We start from the raw sequence: 15,687 nt of genomic DNA, 5'->3' as shown, positions 1-15,687 counted from the left end.
CTACAACTTCTGATGGTTGGTTTCATTTCCACGTGTGCTAAGGCCAACAAAAAGGCAAAGGAGATGTTAAGAATACAGTGGCCTGACATGACTGGAAGTGTTGGCATGGCCAGCCAACCCTTCTGAGCTCCAGCAGCCACCAGGCTGACTCTCACCAGCACTGGAAGATCAGCCACGCTGCCATTTGTCAACTGGCAGTGATTAAAAAAACCTCAGAGGAAATTGTGGCCTCCATAAGGCACCGATACCATCTCTCCAGCAGTACACAAGGCATCTCCAGATTCCCCAAATCCAAAATGGGGCAAAAGATGGAGGAAACAGGCAGGACGAAGATGTTTCTGTGATTGCAGTAAGGACCAGTCATTTGTAAAGGAAGCACATTTGTCTGGGTTGTGTGTGTGTGTGCACTGTGTGTACAACATGTGTGTAAAAAGAAATTCACCTCTGCTACCTTTGGTATTGCCATTTCTCCTCTGACATACACTCCTTGCATGGATTGGTATGACCCTGGCGTGTGTTTGCAAAGATCAAGCAATTACAAAGTTGTTTCAAACGCCTGCAAGAAACAGAAAAAGCATCCAACAAAGAAAGAAAGAAAAATCAAAAAGAATCAAGATGAGTATTGTCCTTGTGCCCAGCCTGTTTGTGATTGGAATGAACTTTGTATGAACATCTTCAGCTTAACCCCCACCTACACGTACAACACGTACTAGGATCAGTGGAAAAACCCCACAGCTAATACATGTCCTTCCCTTGCTGGCATTCTGGGGAGCTTTTGGGCTGGGGACTCCTACAGACACCAGCAGGCCTCAGCAGAGCTGGTAACCCCTCATCTGCTACGCTACCCAACCCAACACCCCTGAGCTCATGAAACAACTGGTTGGTTTGACCCTTCTGGCTCAACCAGGTCGAGGATGGTGGGTGTAAAGGATCAATAAACTGGGTTTCTTCAGCACTGCAACAGCACAGTGGAAGGGTTAGGCTTGGGCTGCGTGTGGTGGGTTCCTGCACAGGTGCTCTTGCTCTCCCAGCAGAGCCACAGGGACAAAGCTCATCCAAGAAGCCAGTGCCAAGGTGTAACCACCCCTCACACAATGGGTAAGACAGGAGGCAGAGGTGAAACTTGGCATTTAAAGCACAGGTGGAGCTGGAAAGCCCCCTGGGGTGATTTTTAATTTTTTAAATGCTTGATACACTCAAGCAGGTGAAAAATTAAAGCCACCATAGGAAGACCCTAATTAATCCAAACTGAATTTCCTGCACTTCCTGAAATGAGCCTCACGTCAGACGCAGGAATTCAGGGCAAGTCTCCCAAAGAGTGAAGCTGCTGAAGTTTAGAGAAACCTCTCAGGTGTAATTAAACAAACACAGCAGAAAACATGGGGCTTCACGACAAGCGACTCCAGCTACCAGGGAGGAGGTGACACCAGCAGACCTGGCAGGTGATGGCAGATCTGGCTCTACAAACAGGGGGTGTCACGGGTGCAGCTTTGGGTGGTCCATGAGCCCCACCCAGCTCCTCTGACGTGAGGGGACTGAAGCCTGCACGCTCTGTGTGTCCATCCACACCCCTGCAGCTCCTCTCCACACAGAGAAGTGAACAAAAATAAAAGAATGTGTATTTTTCACCCCAAGAAAAGAATCATTCTGAAAAGAACCTCCTCTCCAAAGGTTCACTGTCCACTACCCAGGCTACAAGAAAATACACATCGACGGCGTCACACCACATGATCGGTTAAGCTGATCCAACACAGACACATAGAACTCCAATTTAAAAGAGGCCACAGACCAAACTTTTCAGGCAAGTGCTGGACTTGAGAGACCTGTATGGCTTCTGCAAATATCTTCCTACAAAAAGGAAAAAAAAACCCAAACAAACAACACAACAAACCAACAAACCCGAACCCAAAAAACGTCCCCAAACTCAGGAGCACGAAGGGGTTTTGCTTCGTGCAGATAGTGTTGCTGGGGAGCACTAAGGACAGGTGAAGTTCCCAAATCCTACCCATCAGACCCAGGTATTTCCACACCGGAATGCAATGACTTCAGAGCAGTTTTTAAGGATCACTTCTTTGAAATGGCCTGTAAAAAAAGACCCCAGCACTTCAGATGCAACCTCTGGGCGGCAGCAGGACGGGGGGTTTGGTTGTCAGCTCTAGTTGTGCTTTGCCCGGCCACCTCGCAGGTAGCTCTTCCACCTCTTGACGAACTCTTTGAAGATGGGGGACTCGTTGATGGTGCTGAGGAGCTGCAGCTGGTTGATGTGGGTGGTGTGGTAGTCCCAGCGGGCCAGGTTGGGAGCCGTGCCCAGCATGAAGTGCCGCAGGTCGTAGATGGTCCCCGAGCCCGTGTCGTAGAGGGGAAGCATGGCCTTCAGGGACTCCATGCCCCGCTCGTAGAGGACCCGGGCCTCCTTCCCCAGCTTCTCCCCGGCCGTTTCTTTCAAGTCGTAGAGCCCGATCAGGGAGTACATGAAGCCGTTGAGGACGAAGGAGCTGGGCGAGGTGGGGTACTCCTCGTACCAGTCGTGCCGGTTCATGAAGACGGCCTTGACCCCGCGCTGTTCCGACGGCAGCTTGTAGGGCGCCGTGGCCCTCAGGGCTGCGCCGAGGAACCTCTGGTCCTTCGTCAGCAAGTAGGCCCGCACCAGCGTCGAGATGGCTTGTCCCTGTGCCATGGCCGAGTACCAGCCTGGCTCCAAGGACTTAAACCCTTCCAGCTTCCTGGTCACCATGATGGGCCAGCCGCCCCGCTCGTCCTGGTTCCTCACCAGCCAGTTGCTGGCAGCGAAGAAAGCCGCCATGTGAGCGGTGGCCGAGATGGTGACGTTATCCAGGAAGCCCCTGCCCTTGGCCACCAGCCTCACCACCCTCTTGGGCATGATTTTGGTTTGCTTCACAGCTTTCGTGTTGGAGAGCCCGACGCCCTTCCGCAGGTCGGTCACCAGGTCTCTGGTGAGGGTGCTCCAGCCAGTGCGGGGGCCGATGCCGTAGTAGATGTCTCGGTCCTTGAAGGCGATGAGCTGGGTGTTGGAGACGTAGTGCACGGTGAAGAGCTGGTTCTTCTCCGTCGTCTCGAGGACCACGGAAACGCTCCCGTTCGTTTGGAATTTCAGATCAAAGGAAATGATGAAATCTCGGGTGTTCCCAAGCTGCAGAGAAACCCCCTCGGTGGTCTCTGGAAAACAAACCAAAAAGGCCTGGCTCAGTGGTGAAGCACTCACTTCTCCAAAACGTTTCAGCTACAAAGTGCAGCTTCCAGGGGTAAACCCTCTCATCAGGCAGGAGCCAAAAGCTTTTAGGGCAGACCATCAATAATTCAATCATTCTTCCTGCCCAGTATCATATATTATTTAATTAAGGATAAAAGGAGATCCCCGAGCCAAGGCTGCCTCCCGCAGCACCCCCAGCAGCTCCTGCCCATCCTACATGAACACACTGCAGCTTTTCACCAAGGAGCAGAAGTGCCTGGGGGCTCAGTCTTTAGTAGATGCTTCTGGTACCTGATCAGTGGAGGAACACGACAGAGGCCAGGTTGGATGGGGCTTGGAGCAACCTGCTCTAGTGGAAGGCCCCCCTGCCATGGGCCTAGTTGGAACTAGATTGTCCTTAAGGTCCCTCCCAACCCAAACCAGTTTGTGGTTCTGTGACAGCCACCAGCAGGATCTAGGCTATGTGGAAGGACCACCAAGGGGAAGGTCATACTGGATGCAGGACAGGCAGTGCCTGGGATGAGGCACAGCAGCCAAGCTACAAGAACTTAGATGCTGCCTGATTTTCACCTTCTGTAATTAAAAACCTAAACCCAAAATGACCTTCCATTCCAAACTGAAAATTTCACTTGGCAGAAGAAGACACCAAAACAGTGGGGTCGCCCGAGCAGTCACATTTCTGAATAAATCTCCACTTTCAGCACAAAAAATGCTGGGAGTGCCAAGAAGGGATTTAGGATACCCCCAGGACTCATATTTAAATCTGCCACTTCTTTCTTTCCCAGCCTGACAGCTCTAAAACCAGGGTGCTGATCAGTTTAACGGGCAGGAGGGGGAAGAAAAGAATATAGCAAGACTAATGTGCTCAAGTATTTATTAACCTCTGCATTGGCAAAACTCAGTTTAATTTTAAAAAAATAAAATAAAGCTCCTAGGCATTGCCATGTAATAAAATCCAGTGTTCTCTTGCAGGCTAGATTTTGAAATGTAAAATCAACTCCTCCCCAAAAAACCTATATTGGAAGATCAAAGAGCTAATTAGTTTGGAAGGCTGCATGCAAATCCTGTAGCTCTGAATGCACAGAGGGATGATAAACACTTAAAGAGTCATCTTAAATTAACAGCTTCCCATGGAATAAAATTCTCCCACATGAGGCAACTGCTTCCTTTCTGCCACTTCTCCACATGTGAAATTCCCTCAAAATGTTTTCTAGGTGCAGCCATGGAGTCCTGGCCAGCTGCTTCTGCAGAGCAGAGGCATCTCCTCACCTCCCAAACCAACTTATTTGCAATGTCTTGTGCTGTAAGGAGGAACTGGGGACAAGATGCACCAAGGGAGATTCAGATTGGGTATTAGGAACAATTTCTTCACAGCAAGAGTGGTGAGGCCTTAGAACAGGCTGCCCAGGGAGGTGGCAGAGGCACCATCCCTGGAGGTGTTAAAAAAACAGGTGGACCTGGTGCTTTAGGAGATAGTTAAGTGGTTAGGAGGTGTAGGGAGGACTTGATGACCTTGAAGGTTTTTTCCAACCTTGATGATTCCGTTATCCTTAGGTGCTATTGTAGCCTACCTGCTATTTTGATGGAATGTCATGTTTTCCAATCTTTTACAGTAAAAGCTTCACTCCTTTGAGTTCTGGAGATCAGCATCCACTTGGGGAGAAGAACCCAAGTGCTCTGTTACACAACGTGTCACCCCACGGAAAAATCCAATTAAAAAAACCCAAACCCTCACCATTCCTGTCAAGTGAGTTTTATGGTTCCTTGTAAAGAAATCCTTGTGTGATAACAAAGTGAATTATGATGGGGGGGAAGAGTTTTAGGAAGAGAAGGAGAACTAGAGGCTGCCCGTTGTTGGCACTCCCTGAAGCCCCCATAAATCCATTACTTAAGGCCATCCAAGATGCCAAGATGAGTGGATGCACATGCAGCCTTTGAGCCCCTCAGATTACTCTGCCATCAATAAAGGATGAGGAGAGAATACAGAACAGATCTCTTAGCCTTTCCTCTCCCCATATTTATCTACTACAAAGACACAAGAGTGTTCAACGATTCTTTCCCTGGAGACCCAGGCCTAAGGTGCCAACTGAAAATTACTTCATTGTCTTTTTAAGTAATGGACTCATTAATTCTAATGGGTATTGATTGAGGAAAAATACATTACGTCCTTATTAATGAGCTTGTCCTAGCACAAAGGAAACTCTTGCATGAAATAATGAATTTCCCTGCTAAGGACAAAACAGAACACGGTAAATTGAGGAGACAGCAACAAAATGCATCTTGCAGGGCTGAGGGGAAGGGGAGCCCATGTGAAGCCTCCAGCTTCAGCACCCTCTGCAAAGACCTGCATGGCAGCAGGGCAGCTGCTCCCTCTCGCTGCCTTGGTCCAGGAAACTTGGGTTAACCAGAACCAAGATCTCAAACCCTGCAGAAACAGTTGTGTCCCAATGAAGAGAGAGATCCTGGAGAGCTGCACGTGCTCCAGGCTGAAAATAGACCTTATCTATCATCTGCCAACATCTGTTTATCACACATCAGTGCTATTTCCCAGGCTTCACAACTGCCTCCTTTTTTTTCTCCTTCTATTTTGAGACAAATTGAAAGGCTCAGAAAACGTGACTGCAGCTCCTTGCTGCCCTCCATGCATGTAGCCTCTTGGTTTTTTCATTCAAATACCATTGAAAAATCATTGATGGAGAGAAGACAGAAGAAAGACTCTGGAGTTACAGAAACAAGATGACATTCTCAGAATCACAGATGTGTCAGAGTTGGAAGGGACCTCTAGAGATCATCTAGTCTGACCCCCCTGCTAAAGCAGGATCCCCTAAAGCACATGACACAGGATGCCTCCAGGCAGGTTTTGAATATCTCCAGAGGAGACTCTACAACCTCCCTGGGCAGCCTCTCCTGTTGCTTTGTCACCCTCACAGTAAAAAGGTTTTTCCTCATGTTCAGATGGAACTTTTTGTGTTCCAGCTTGTGCCCATTGCCCCTTGCCCTGTCACCAGGAACTACTGAAAAGAGCCTGGTTTCTTCCTCTTGACATCTGCCCTGCAAATATTTACAGACATTGATAAGGTCTCCTCTCAGTCTTGTCAGGTGAGATCAGAAGGATGGCAAGTCACGCAGGATAGATGAAACACACATCCATCCCAGCAAGCTAAAGCTCCCTGGTACCACCTGCACAAGTTAGCAGAGGTGGTTTGGCTGCCACACCTTTAGGATGACTCACCTGGAGCCACAAACTGTTTGACGTTGGTGAACTTGGCCTTGTCAGACACGGTGACCAGGGAGCAGCCTTTGGGCACCGTCCAGTCGGCAGCCCTGCCGGCTCTGTCCTTCTCCTCGGCCGTCTCATACACCTCCACGTGGGGGGGTCTCTCCGTCAGGTTCTTACTGTAGTGGCTCAGGCCATACTGTGCAATCTGGATGGGGTAGAAATAGCCTTGAGGTCCCCACTGCGTGGACAGCGGCACACCTAGGGGAGAGGAGGGAAGCAGGGATTTAGCAGCACCTTCGCACCAGCCGCTCCTCCGCCGTACCCGCCACCCTCTGCTTCTGGCAGAGAGTATTTCTAGGCTTTGCTGCTGGGGGGAGCCAAGGGAAGTCCTGTGCAAGGAGTGGATTGCTCCTGTTCACACCGAGATCCACAGCTACTCCACATTAAGCAGGTGTGAGTGGCAGAGAAGTCCTTAGCATGGTTTTCCACACCTTCTCATTTCATTGTTTCCTGCAGCATCCTACTTCCTCCAAAACACATTTCAGATGCAGATTTCCCCCTCTGCCCCAGAGACCACTCCATCTCCAAACGATGTTACATCTCACACGAGGCCTTTAATGCCACCACAATCTTGGCAAATTTAGTGTATATGCCACTACTAGATTTTGCTAAGAGTTATTTGATGCTAAAAGAGCAATTTACCCAGCATCTACAAATCTGCTCCAATTACCCTGACTCCCCTAAGAGCGTTACAAGCACAATCTGAAGTGATGCCTGCAGAAACCAGGCAGGCTCTCCATGCAATGCCAGCAGAATATTACCCCCCTTTTTCTACCCAAAGCTGTCCCTTGTCTTCAGAGCTACTGCTCCAGCCTAGCCACCCCTGGGATAACCCTCCACATACAACTCCCTGTCCCAAGAGCTGGTGGCCTCGCAGGAGAGCACGTTTGATTTTAGATTTAAAAGTCTGCACAGACCAGAAGAAGCCCTTGGAGCACCACCTCTTTAGAGTGTTCAAAGCAGTGAGATCACAGAGAACATCTCCTGCCACCCAATGTGTTGCATTTCACATGCACAACCCATCACATGAGCTCAGCCAATGTCACATCACCCTCTGCTACGACCGGGAGCAGGGATGTGCTGGCACGGAACCTGGCTGAGCTCCAGGCTCTCCTCTGCCTGCCCTTCCCCAGCAGCCTCAGGCTTTGGGTGGAAAAACCCTCATGCCATGAACTGCCTCTTGCACCACTGGCTGCGTGGGAAACTGGATCAAATCATGTTGGGGAGACTTAGTGAGACCCACACCTCCACAAGCAAGTCAACACACAACACTTCAGATAGAGATAAAAACAGGCTTCTTCTAGTCCTGCATTTTCTCTGGAACAAATTCCCAACCTCTATGAATCCAAAGTGGGAATATGCCACTGTGACCCTCTTGCAGGAAACCAAGGTTATTTAGTACTACAAACCTCTGAAAACAGAAGATGAAAATAAACAACTTGGCATTTGCACCACTTTCCCCCTTGGCAACGTCAGGCTCAGAAACCAATTTCTGCTGAAATCTGGCACAATGGAAAGATTACTTACACTAAATGTCAAAAAAGGATACATTTTCATAAATATTTTGGTGCTTTGTGTTACCAATAAATATTACTGATGGAGATGTGATGGTTTATTGCTGCCTAATGAGAAGCCCATCACGGGAAAGATTTAAATACCACGTATTATCTCAGCTCCTGGCAGCCAGCTCACTTATTAATGCTAAGCATTTTCAGTTAAAGATGCATTCACTGAGACTGAAAGATTTAAAAAAAAAAATTAAAATTGCCCTAAGAGTTTTACTTGAAATTTATACAAGATGACAAGATTCAATTCTCCAGGTCATAGGACATAACAACACATTAACCTTGCAGAGAGAGAAGGTGAAAATATAACACAAGGGTTTTTTCATCTTGCAGCAATATGAGAATCTCCAGGGCATGAATGATGCAGGATAAGACTCCAAAACTGCCTGAAAATGTATTTTAATATGAAACCCCCTACAAACTACAGCTATTTCTCCTCTCTGGCCTGTTTGCTGGGTGACAATAACTCTACCCAGGCTTTGGCACCACAGTTCCCAGTGACAGCTCTTAACCCGCTGCAAACCAGCAGGTTTAGAGGTAAATAATCCCATTATCAAGTGTTTAACTCACTGGTCTCTCAAGGTTTAAGTAGACAGCAGATACACACAGCTCCTCATGTCCCCCTGTGCACATCTGGCACAGCAACCTGATCCCATCTGCAAATATTTCTTACTGAATTTGGGTTTTTTGCTGAAAATTATCACCATAACTGCAGAGCCCAGCTGCAAGGGGCATCCTGTGCATCTTCCACAGTTCATACACAACTGGTGGGGCTCCAAGACCCAGGTCCAAGCCCACCCCACTGACAAAAGCAGGACCCAGGTGCAGTGGATGTGCAGTTACCAGGATGCATTCACACCTTTGGGAGAGCCCCGAGTTTCAGAGCCCTGTTTCTCTTCCTGGGCAGATGTAACGAGGATAAGAGTTAAAAAAATTAATAAAAATGTGAGAGTAACAAAAAAAACCCCTAAGTAACAGACCCCATGCATTTGTTTCTGTGAATCCTTCCCAGATAAATTAATTGCACCAATGTGCCAGCTTCCTGCAGTGCCTGTATGATGGGAAGAGCTCGTATCAACAGAGCAGAGCATCACCAATCACCAAGATGGATGAAAATTAATGTGTTTTATTAAGTAAAAGTTGGTCCTTAATTTATGAGGGGTCACAGTGTCACATTCCATAATAGTTTTATAAAGTCATTAATTTTTTAATATGAAACCCAACAAGAGTTTTCTATGATCAAGTCGCGGGAAGACCTTATGTCCTAATTACCAACTGCATGGTTTAGCAGAAGTGCAAATTGGAAAGGTTTGACCGTATATTAATTTTATCCAGGGATGCTTGGATGGCTGGAGAACTTTTTAACCCTTCAGCAGCTCTCCCAGGCCTTCTCACCTGCCTTTTGCAGGATGAGGTGATGCCTTGCACACCCAGTGTTGCCAATTCACCAGGACCGTGCAGAGGACGAGCTTGGGCAAGAGTGAATTGGGCAAGAGTTAATTTATTTTATATTTGAAAATAACTGTGGCTCCTTGGTAGATATGACAAGTGTCAACAACAATGCCAAAACCTGAGATGCAGGATGGGAACTGGGAAAAGTTGGCATGAAGTGCAGATGAGGCACAATTTTTCAAAGCTTCTTTTTTTTATGGAGATTATCACAGAATAGGGACCTTTTAAGGTCATCTAGTCCAGCCCCCCTGGCAGTGCACAGGGATCTTTTGAACTACATCAGGCTGCTCAGAGCCCCATCTAGCCTGACTTTGAATGAGACCAAGGATGTGGCCTCCACCACCTCTCTGGGCAACCTGTTCCAGTTCTTCACCACCCTCACAGTAAAGAGCTTCTTCCTGATCTCCAATCTGAATCTACCTCCTAAAATGGTTTGGGTTGAAAGACACCTTCAAGATCATCAAACTGCAACCTCGCTGCCATGGGCAGGGACACTCTCTAAGCTAATTTTGCATCTCACATGATGGCAGCAAATTTTCAGAAGCATTTCAACTGTTAAAAATAAAAGAAAATACTCGGCACAAACCTTCAACACCACTTATGCACTTCACTCTGTCTCGAACCTCTACGTTGTAGCCCTCAAAGGACATGAAGACCCCGTCGGGGTGGTAAGGTGCTCGCTGTGTGTATACTTTGGAGTAGCTATGAGAGAATTCAAACCTGTCATAACCATCGTACTGAGCAATTTTCCCATAAACCTCAAAGTATTTCTCTACCCAGCTGAACGGCAGGAAGACCTCGTTGCCTTCCCTCCTCCCTTTAATGGTGTGCTCGTCATTGATCAGACAGTCAATCTCCTCGTACTTCAGCCCCGGGGCTTTGTTGAAGCCTCCAGCCACGGGAGGAGCCTTCTGCTGCTCCTGGGGAGATGCCTCCTCGCTCTGCTGCCGGGCTGGGTCGCCCTCGGAGGCGGCTCCGGCGGCACCGCGGCGCTCGGGACCCGCCGGGCTGCGGGGAAAGGGGCCGGCTCGGTCGGAGGAGCATCGGTTCCAGAGTAGCACTGTCACCAGGGTGAAGAGGGCACAGATGATGATCAGAGTCTTGTAGTTGACCCGAGCTGCCAAGCAACGCATATTCACACCATACCTGCAAGATAAAGAGAGGGGAGGAGGATTTCAGCTGGTGATGCTGTAAAGCTGGAGATGATGGTTCTGCTCCTTGGTGGGAGCATCGCCGTGTGCCCACTGCCATAGAGTCTGGTGGGAAGGGGACAGACACACCTGGAAGAGAATTTGGGTTTTTCCAGCTCTCCATAAGCAACAAGACCCAACACACCAAGTCATGATTCACCTCCTGGCTGCAACAACAGATTGTTTCATCAAATGCCAAGGACACACAGAAACGGCAGCGCTCGCAGGGCAAGCGCTTCTGCAAGAAAAGCTTGATGCTAATGAGCTGCTGAGCAACCACCAGGAGGGACAGAGGAGAGGAATCCTTAGCAGAGAATAATCCCCCCCCACCAGCTCCATGGAAAGGGGATTTCCAACCAAACAGCCCTACAATCAAAACCTGAAGCCTGCAAACATCCCCAGCTCACACAGCTGAAACCACTAAGATATTCACATAAAAATGAAAGGCTATTTTTGTCTTTTTTTTTTTTAATTAAAGAAACAAGCTATAAACATTTTCTGAGGTGAACACTCAACATTCATTCAAGCCTGGATCAATTCTTACTGCACCTCAAATGCCCTTTTAAAGCAGTAACACATGAAGACGTGGGCTGGTAATAGGATTGTCCAGAGCTCTGGCGGGGACAGTGCCAGCAGCCAGGAGCATCCAGAAGAAGCCAAGGATGGATTGGGAAAGTCTTGGATTGCCCTGGGGACAGGACCTCCATGGGGATGCTCAGGGGTTCACATGTCCAGCTCCCCCAGAAGGCAGAAAATATGGCAACCCTCTCTTGGGATTTGATTTTTCTGCAAGATGACCCTCCTGCTGCACGAAGCATCTTCCAACACCACTGCCACAGCCCTGGAAAAGCACGGATTTAAATCCAGAAGTTGAAGTTGATTTAAGCCTCTTTGCTCAGGAGACCCTACTTCTGCTGAGGAATTAAGTCCTTCAGACAAACAACACACACCTTTCTCAAATGTGTGGGAATATTTAAGATACACTTCATAAAATCCTTATTAAACAGGAGCTTCATTTCACCTCCCCAGTAAGCTGCAGTATCCGAGCCACTGAGCTCAGTTTTAAACCCTTTGCCTAATTGCAGCCCCATCTGACACCCCCAGGGGCTTCTCAGCAGTGAAGCCAGGGGCTCACATGGCCCCAGACCTGCCAGGATCTGGGCACTGAGGTGCTGGACAAGGTGCTCCAGATATTGCAGATGTTCTGCTGACAGGCAGGAGTTCACCACTGAGCAATTAAAAGGAATTTCACCTCGAGTTCCAACCCCCCCCCCTTTCCTTTTTAAATGGAAATAATCAATTCTCTCTCACCAGTTTTATGCTTCCATACTGTAAGCACCATCTGGTCACTTAAAACAGGAGTTTAAAAGATAAGTGTCTAATTTTCTGAAAGCCTAGTTTACTACAAGCTTTTACAGAACATAAGTTTATATATAATTGTGTTTTTATGGAAACACTAGCAGAAAAATAAATCCAATTTTCTGCCTCAGTAGATAATTTTTCCTGATGATGCTTTCAGGATGACCTCAACAAACATGCTCTGCTTTTTTTTACACAAAGGGATAATTCACTTTTAAATAGGGAATGACATTTCTGACACACTTCACCTTTACCTATAAAACTCACAATTAAGCCACCTGGATTACCAGGGGATGGGGAGATAGGGAAGGGGAAGCACCATCACCACACTTCTTACAGGCCTATCACCCCAGGCCCGCTACTCCATGGCTTTAAACAGACTCCACAGCTGCAAAGAGGGCCTGGCTGAGCCTTTGAACACAGTTTTTATTTTATTTGGGTTCTTCTGGCTTGGACAGTAGAGGATTTGGAGCTGTGCAAAGCTTCTCCTCAGCTTGCCCTGCAGCTCCAGGGAAGAGCAGGAGATGCTGCAGGTTGGGTCCAGCCACATCTGCAGCTTCCTGGCAACGCTGCTGAAATATTTAGGTTTTATGAACTATAAATGAACTGAAGAGGATGGGAAAGAAAAGTGAAGTATTTTCAGAGAACCATCACATTAAGTCTCACCAGTCACTGGAAAAAAATATCTAGAAATATCAGTGCAGGAGAGAGGATTATTACATGTTAAATGGATAGATGGATTTTCATTCAACTGCAGAAAAAAGAATTCAGAACTTCAACAGCAGAAAGAGGTAACTTAAACCCACAGATGGACTGTGTTAAATAGGTTTATTCCCTCACTGCTCTTATGAGAAGGATTTCATCATACCATACTTAAATGATTTAAGGAGTACAACATAGTTTGAAGTTATGAAGTAATATATCCATGAGGTCCACACTCCCCTCATCCTGCAGGATGACACACCTCACCTCTCCACGGCTGTGCACCCATACACCTCCCACCAACACCTGAAGGCTGTTCCTCAGGAAAGTCAGTCCTTATCTCTGAAGGAACACTGGAGATACAGGCTGGGAAAGGCAAAAACTTCTCAGAATTCTGGCTAAAAATCCTTTAACATCTGAGTGGAATTACAGGGCTGCAGAAAGGGCTGCAGCAGAGGGATGTGCTGCTGTCATTGACAGCTGGGACCAACACTACTGACCTACAGCAACATGCAAATCACCTATCAATTAATACCTGTTCAGTTTTACACTGATGTAGCTGCTGTACAGATCATTACATAAACTCTAATTAAAATGGAAGGAAACAGCATTTCTCACAGAGTGAATGACTAGTTTCAAATGTATCCCAGAACAGGGATGCAATCAGAAAAACTTACTTTGTGAGGTGAAAAGGCTTCTGAGACACTGTTTTTAATACAAAGAACAACTGGGTTAAATAAAAATAAAGTCTTGCTACTGCTGCTTTACTAATGGTGCCTGGAAAAAGGACAAGTCTTGGTATTCCATGCCATGAATTAGGATCCACAGTCCCAGTCGTGTATCTTGAGAGTGACAGATTCAGTTCTGCTACTCAGTTCTTATATAAAACCAAGTTACTGGCAGTCTAAAAATATGTACATCTCTCCCTCTTAAGAAGTTACTTGTAAGACAGGTTTTTTTGATCTGCAAAACCGTGTTAAATATATTAAAAGTAAGAATTTCTCTGAAATCCAGATATTGCCAGTTTCCTGTGTACTTGGCACAGGAACCATCTCAGTGCTTCATTCATCCTTGCTCAGCTTCAAAGCCCAGGAGGAACTTGGGAGGCTCCTCCCATGGTTATAACCATTAATGGAGTCCATTTGTAAATCCAGCAGGGAAAGCTGCAGTGGTTTTGTGCACTGTTGTGTTTGGAAGTGAAAATCTCCAGCACAGGAAGACCTCAGGGTATTTTCCAGGTGGGAAGATGCAGCTCCTCAAGCTGGGAAGCACTCTCTGCCCCTCCTGGGTGGGGAGAAAGGGAAGATTCTCTCCCAAAAGCACTTCTGCATTCCCTGTCTTCACTGATGGGATGTGGTGAATTCATTTCAAACCACGTGGTGTGAAAGCAGCAATCCTCAGACTTATCACTCTGATCTTGTTTCGGGAAGTGGGATTTAGCTCCTGCAGAGAGGTGAGATGGCAGTGCTGCTGCTGCTCAGCAGCGCGTGTTCTCGTGGGCTGCTCCTTGCAGGCTCTGGGCTTCCACAGCCTGAATGTTTTCAAGTGGGACAGGGAGGCTCTGCTGCCAGCAGGACCCTGAAGCAGCAATACGGTCCTGCTGCCCAGAACCTGTCCAAAAATCCACAAAAATCACTTCTTCAGGTGTATTTCAAGTCCCACTGGTATTCAGAGTTAAAAAAACTACTCCACCGGTGGCAGGTGGGGACACCAGCCACAACAGCCTGCACTGTACCCAGGTCAGGGGCTCAGAATCAGCCAAAGCTTTCTTGCAGCTCCCAAAGGTCCCATCTGTGCAGGTTACCAGTGACACTGCAGTGGCAGCAGGATGAATGCAGGCAGGAATACAGCTGCCTGCTGTACTGATTTTTACCCAGGAGCCCGTTCCACCCAGGTGGCACAGACACAAACCACACTCTCGGACAAGCGAGACACAAGCTGCTGGGGCTGCCTTGGTGCTGCCACTCCTTCTGCTCACATCCAGGGGTCAGAACCATGATCCACCAACAGGTCTGAGCTGCAGCACCACATCTGCCCCAGCACCCTTCGGGGTTCAGAGCTCTGGGGGATGCAGCATGTCCAGTGAGAGCCAAACTTGCAGGGCTCTGCAGCCACCCTGCGTGCAGGAGCAAAGAGCACCCTGTGTTTTGAGCTGGTTGAAAGCACCAGGCCTCTTCCTGAGCCAACAAACTGAGTAAGGGCTCAAGAAAACACATCACAAAGTACATTCCCCAAGAACAGGTTGGTTGGCTGCAGGTTAAACCATTCACATTTAAATTCTCTGTGCTTAAACAATAATCAGAAGTAAGTTGCCCCCTGAGCCTCCGAGGTCTCCGCATGGCCTGACACACCAGCTCTGTTTGCTCAGGAGGAAAAAGTCAGTAGTTTTACTTAAGAGCAGGGATTTCTGCTGAATAGTGATAAGCTACCTATTTACTTTGAAGCCTCTATGCCAGACTAAGCTATTTAGTACAGAGATAAAAAAAAACCCTGAGCAGTGACTGCCAATCTGAAATACCTCAAATTCAGTATTTAAAGATCCACAGCAGTTTAACAAAACAAAGCAACGAGCCTAGAACTTCTATACCCAGACCTGAATGTTATACTCAGTTATACACAAACCCCAGACAGAATTCCCCTCCTCCATTTTCTGTTTATTACACACTGCAAAACACCCTTTAGCCTGCTGATCACAATGCTCTATAAACCCCACAAAGAACTTGGTAATTGTTTTTGATAACGGTGGAAAACTCCATTGGATAATTGTAATGACATCAACATTTCAGATCCTTTGCCAAGGTTTACTTAGGCCTTAAAATGTGATATTTATGAATGAGCTGCCTTCCTGACAGCACTGCACTTCCCAAGCATGTTTTACCTGCACCCTCCATCTGCTCGAGCAGGCTCCCTGGGCATGTCTCCTGCTGT

General features: G+C 47.5%; 1 protein-coding gene across 1 annotated transcript; it reads right to left on the bottom strand.

Moving 5' to 3' along the window:
• Positions 1-2,155: 2,155 nt before the first annotated feature.
• GLCE (glucuronic acid epimerase) lies at positions 2,156-10,641 on the bottom strand. Its single transcript, XM_010005448.1, has 3 exons — positions 10,095-10,641; positions 6,444-6,689; positions 2,156-3,177 (listed from the first exon to the last, which is right to left on the bottom strand). The coding sequence occupies exons 1-3, from the start codon at positions 10,639-10,641 to the stop codon at positions 2,156-2,158; spliced, it is 1,815 nt and encodes a 604-aa protein (XP_010003750.1).
• Positions 10,642-15,687: the final 5,046 nt, after the last annotated feature.

Source organism: Chaetura pelagica, unplaced genomic scaffold (genome assembly GCF_000747805.2).
Source record: "Chaetura pelagica isolate M959 unplaced genomic scaffold, ChaPel_1.0 scaffold999, whole genome shotgun sequence".
NCBI classification, from domain to species: domain Eukaryota; kingdom Metazoa; phylum Chordata; class Aves; order Apodiformes; family Apodidae; genus Chaetura; species Chaetura pelagica.
The sequence above is the reverse complement of the archived record's forward strand: the minus strand, read 5'-3'. Positions and strand labels throughout refer to the sequence as shown.